The sequence below is a fragment of the Citrus clementina genome, unplaced genomic scaffold (assembly GCF_000493195.1).
Source record: "Citrus clementina cultivar Clemenules unplaced genomic scaffold, Citrus_clementina_v1.0 scaffold_4, whole genome shotgun sequence".
Lineage (NCBI taxonomy): Eukaryota > Viridiplantae > Streptophyta > Magnoliopsida > Sapindales > Rutaceae > Citrus > Citrus x clementina.
In genome coordinates, this window is record NW_006262274.1 from 9,502,890 (window position 1) to 9,508,427 (window position 5,538).

The 5,538-nt window shown below is 34.1% G+C and overlaps 1 protein-coding gene across 1 annotated transcript; it reads right to left on the reverse strand.

Annotated features, from left to right (window-relative positions):
• Positions 1 to 2,374: 2,374 nt before the first annotated feature.
• On the reverse strand, positions 2,375 to 3,562 carry LOC18044434 (ornithine decarboxylase). The gene has a single exon (XM_006436620.2). It carries the CDS (start codon positions 3,552 to 3,554, stop codon positions 2,409 to 2,411), a length of 1,146 nt encoding a protein of 381 aa, XP_006436683.1. The 5' UTR covers positions 3,555 to 3,562; the 3' UTR covers positions 2,375 to 2,408.
• Between the last annotated feature and the right edge of the window lie 1,976 nt (positions 3,563 to 5,538).

Consider the following 5,538-nt stretch of genomic DNA (forward strand, 5'->3'; position numbering starts at 1 on the left):
ACATGATTATCAGTGATCAAGTTTAGAAATTTGTTTGTCAAGGGATAGACCTATTTAAAGAAAAATAAAAATAAGTGAATATATTTACAAGTATCTAATTTTGACTTCTGTGATCTATTTTTCTTCGATTTTTTTTCAAATACATTTTTACTTCCTTAGGTATCAACCCATGAATTAAGAGATATGGCCATTAGTTTGTTGCATCATGCATGAAAAACAATATGATAATCATGAGTATTTTTACTTCGCTTGATTTATGAAGAAAATAATCATCCTGTACTTTTTCCTTCTTTAATAACGTTAATGATCTCAATAATTGAGTTCTAATTGTTATTTGTCATTCATCTATTGAATAATAAATTGTATAACTAGTAAAATTAATATTTTACATGAAATAGATAAATTAATGGCACAACAATTGGGTGACTCAACTCATAGGATCCCGAGCGTTACTCATACCATCAATAAGGTACCACTACCTTTGACTAATTTACTTACTCTCTGTAAATCTCAACTTTGCACCTCTAACACCAACGATAACATCTCCAAAGACCGACTAGTCATATTAGTAAATCAGCAACCCTAAAGGAAACAACAGATGTTAAGTAACATATTTTATTTTAAATGGCGACATCCCTAGAACTCAAATCCCGAGTTCGAGTCTCACAAGTGTGCATATTCTTGACTTTTAGACTTTGTGTTAAACTTTCTTATATTATATTACCATAATACTGAATTTGGAATCCAACGGATAGCTTGCTTCACCATCTACCGGGAATTAGATCGGGATTAAGAACTGCCATTGCAGATTGCACTTTTAAATACTATCATATTGAAGTAAATCGCTCTCTCCACTCTCCTAGCCCATGTGTAATTTTCTCCTTTAAGTATTTATTTCTCGTCTTTGTAACCCTTTCCTAACGGAGTAATCAAGCACTCATTTAACACGCTTAATAATTACATTAACTAGAACATGCATCTTTAAACTAGAGATCTCCAATAGGGGTACCAGCAGCACTGCACATGTCTGTATAGCACCGCACAACATGAGCACGCTTCCTCAAGGCACGTGTGACAGCACGTCATACAAGCCATCTAATAAGTTAGGTTTAGATATCAAGCACTCATCTAACATACCCTTAGTACATTAATTTCGACGTATACTCTTTACACTGGAGTTTAGAGATGTCTAACAGGTCAAGCTCATGAGGCATAACACGAGTACAACACGCATACATGTAGCATAGCACGGCTCATTGGACATCTCTAAAAAAGGAAAAATTATCTTGTTATTTAAAAAAAAATCAATATCATCTTAGAGAGGTTCATTTTAAAAAAAGAAAATTAACCAATAATTCCTAGGTTATGTTTATTTATTTATTTTGTAATAAACTTGAATTATTATGAATTCTGAATAAACTTGAATGTTTGAATCTAATATATGTATATAGTCTGAATCTCTGAAAATAAATATTAAGATGTTTGTTTTTTCAACTTTAAAAATTAAAAACATGTACTTTTACATTTGTGTCTTTATTAAATTTGAATATTAAATAAATAATATATTTATATCTCAAAGACATAAATACTATAATATTTTATCATATATAAGCAAAATCTCGTTCAAGTGAATATATAATGATTTTGGAATTATAATATATAAAATACCATAAGTTTCAAATTTTATCACAATTTCTCACTATAGTACATAATATAAGGAAAAAAAACTAATAAGATGCTTGCAATAGTTGTTTTGCCATTTAATTTAAAGGTTATCACATGAAATTTTTATCTTCAATGGTTGAAGAGTTGCTAGCATTAGTTGTTTATTTTGATTGCCATGAAAACTTTCTAGCTCAACTTCATCATTTACATATTGAGCAAATAATACATCAACTACTGACATTTTTCAAAGAAAATTACGTATTTACATGTATGCCACCCCTATTTTTGTCTGTGTATTAAATGACTATGGTTCTTTTTAGAATTGGAAAACAGGCCTTTAGCACACCAAAAGTACATTCAACAACATTTCTCAATTTACCATGGGCATGTTTAAATAAAGAAAGAGATTATTAATGGATACATGTGTACGGATGAGTTTTGGGATAGGTATAAAAAATAAATAATAAAATAGAGATATTTTTTACATTAGAAATTAATTGGTTTATTTAAATTTCTCCACTTAATAAAAAGTTAAAATTTTTTGATTTATTTTATTCCATGAAAATTATTTTAAAAATCTCGTTAAACGATAAAGACAAACACCTCCGATTGACTTAACCAGTTACATTAAGTCACCTAAAGCCATTAAATGAAAAAAACACACTCTTAATCATAGAGTTATATATGCAAAGCTGCAATATTTGCCTTAAGACTTCACTAGCTAAATAGTCACATGCATTCTATTAGCTAGTAGGATCCGAGCGGACTACGTAAGTTGGAATGGCAGCAGTGTTAAATCCATTGAAATTGGTTCCACAAGCAGTCGTATAAGCACCCATATCGGAAAACACTAGCCAATCGTTCACCTCAAGCTCCGGTAATTGATGACCTGTAAAAACCTTATCGACTGCAGCACACGTTGGCCCAAACACCGTCGACCTGTAGGTCCGATTATTACTATGAGAGGCGGAAGCAAGAATATGAGCACCGCACTTAGCAATCACTTCCTCGCTTGACAGCCATCCGAATGATCCGTATTTCCCATCGTTAATCCAGTACTCTCTCAGTTCATCTCGGACGCGTTTCCCTATAACTTTAGTAGCTAGCGTGAAAGCCGTGTCTGCCAAGAACCGGCCCGGCTCTGAAATGACACTCAAGTGTCCAGCCGCTGTTTCGTTTGGGAAATAAGTTTGAATAGCATCTTTTATTATTGAAGCCGCTTCATGGAATCCTGGGTTGCATGCAAAGCCGCCACCAATATCCAGGACACGCATTTTTGTCATTCCAAGCCGAGCAGCCGTCTCAAAAACCGTTTTAGCCTCAGCAATGGCTGCATGAAATGCATCTAAATTTGTTGCTTCGCTTCCTATATGGAATGCAACACCAATTACAGCAAGCCCCGAAGCCTGAGCGGCTCCGAGAAGATGGGCGACTTCCTCAGGATTGGCACCGAATTTGGAATCCAACGGATACCTTGCTCCACCATCTACGGGGGATTTGATCCGGATCAACAACTCACATTTCGGATGCCACTTCCGAATCTTGTCAAGTTCCTGTATCGAATCAAAAGTTGTCAAGTTGACTCCAACACTTGCAGCATATTTGATATGAGACACTGGCTTACACGCATTGGCATAAATAATGCGATCGGGTGAAACACTCAGGGCCAGGACAGCTTGAATCTCCGAAGGGCTTGCGCAGTCGAAGTTAGAGCCGAGAGCAGCAAGTGTTTCGAGGATAGCAGGTTCGGGATTGCACTTGACGGCGTAGTAAGGGTGAACCATCGGGAGGTTGGAGATCAACTGATGATAGAGAGAAATCACGACACCTAAATCCAGTACGTAAAAGGGTTCATCGAGTTCTTGTCGTTTCAGAATTATTGACTCCATGAACTCAAGGAGCCTACTCTCTTGCCTCTAACAACTAGTGCCGGAGCATTCAAATCCAATGTGCATGTAATTTCCTTAGGCAACGACCCCATCTGATTAATATTGTGTATGTTGATGATGTGTATGTTGTGTGGCTATTTCCATCATGGACAGCTTAAATTAATAGAGAGAAATTGAGGCCTTAAGGTGAAAATTAATGACGATAGGTGGCCTAAAAAGTTATGGGACGAACACGAGATATTGTCACGGAAATACCGTTCTCCAGACTCCTTTCCCTTTCCCTTTCCCTTTCTCTAGTTCCTTCGTTCCCATTTAATTTTAAAGTGTGAAATATTGCTCATTGGATTCTACATATATATATATATATATATATATATATATATATAATTCATCTCTAATGCGGACGCCCTCATTTTTTTCCATACAAATACGGCTTAGTAAAGTGAGATTTTAATGCTATTAAACCACATGACTTTATAGTGCATTAAAAAATAATTCCAATAAGTCACATGTTTAACGGCGTATCTGTATTAAAAAAATGAGGGCAGTTGCATTTAAAAATTATTATATATATATATTAGTTTCTTCATTTATTCAATATCATGATCCAGATCCTCTTATTGAGAAATTTTATAATACAATCAATTGATGCATGTATGATGTATATTTGAATTTTATATAATCAATTAACCATCAATTCAAAATAGTTCTTTGAAATAAATACACAAATATCATAATATATTTACTTGTTGTATAACTTACATGGTATCTTAAGGTATTCTAAAATTTATCCCTCTTTAGCATATATATATATATAATAAGACTGGCTCTTTGGAGTTAGTAGATTTTATTTTTAATCATTATCTTTAGTAAAATGTTAAAAAGTGCTGAGAAGATTGTAAAATGACAAAATAATAAGTTGATTTAAGTCCATCTTAACCATATATGAATAAAAATACATATGTATTTTAATTAACTAAATAAGTTTACATCGGTCTTATTTTCTGAGCAAAATTAAAAATTTCCACTGAAATTATAGTTTTCAAATGGGTTATAGTCTACTTGAGGTTTTGTTAACAATATAGTGAGCAAAATCATAAGTTTTCTTAACATTGCCAGTTTCTCTGATTGTTTATTATGCAATTTAATTTCAGTGGAATATGAAGAAGTAGCTGGCAAGGACTGATATGAGTGAACACTTGGCTTCGTCCCTGCATCGGGTGATACCTAATTACTACTATGCTTCCTTCCGAAACTATTACTATTGCTGCTTTATGTACATTTCGAAAGCAGTGTATGAGCGCAAAGCACTGTGTTTTTCAAGAAATATGTCAAACAATCCCATTGAGGTTATTCTTTTTCCCTTGGCTGCAATTGTTTTGACATTGTCCAGTTCATGCTATCGGTTAGGCTAGCCTTGTGAATGAGAATGCTCATGTATTGAAGCTAAGTCAAATTTTACTTTGATCATATGCGTATCGAAGCTTGTTTGTGAATATCGTTTTTTGATTGATTGAGCTTTTTTGGGTAGTAACGGCTATAATAATAAAAATAATATGGGCGGTGAGGTTTGGACTCTTTTAGGGATGGCAATGTGCTAGGGTTTGGTTTTGGTGGGTTTGGTTTGACCCACATGGAGATGGGGCTGAATCACCCCATGCTACATGTATGTGTGTGTGTATGAGCCTGCCAGGGTAATGGGTTTCGATTGTGATGATGTTTTGTGTTGTGTGGTTGTAATTTAGGTAGCGTTTACTTTTTGGATTTGATTGGGAATTCTGAGGAGTGGGAATCCTAGGATTGGGAGTGTGGAGTGGGAGTGAGAATGGGTTGTTTACTTACACTGGAATGGAAGTATGAAATAGAGATCAGAATCCAATTTATGCGTTTACTTTGTCTTAGATTGGGAGTAAATAGTTTTAAATTACAATTTTATCCTTATTTAAAGAATTATAATTTTTAATTACAAAACTAATAAAAAATA

Bases quoted from the DNA above. Each gene is read 5' to 3' on its own strand.
- LOC18044434 (XM_006436620.2), bottom strand. From the start codon at position 3,554: ATGGAGTCAATAATTCTGAAACGACAAGAACTCGATGAACCCTTTTAC.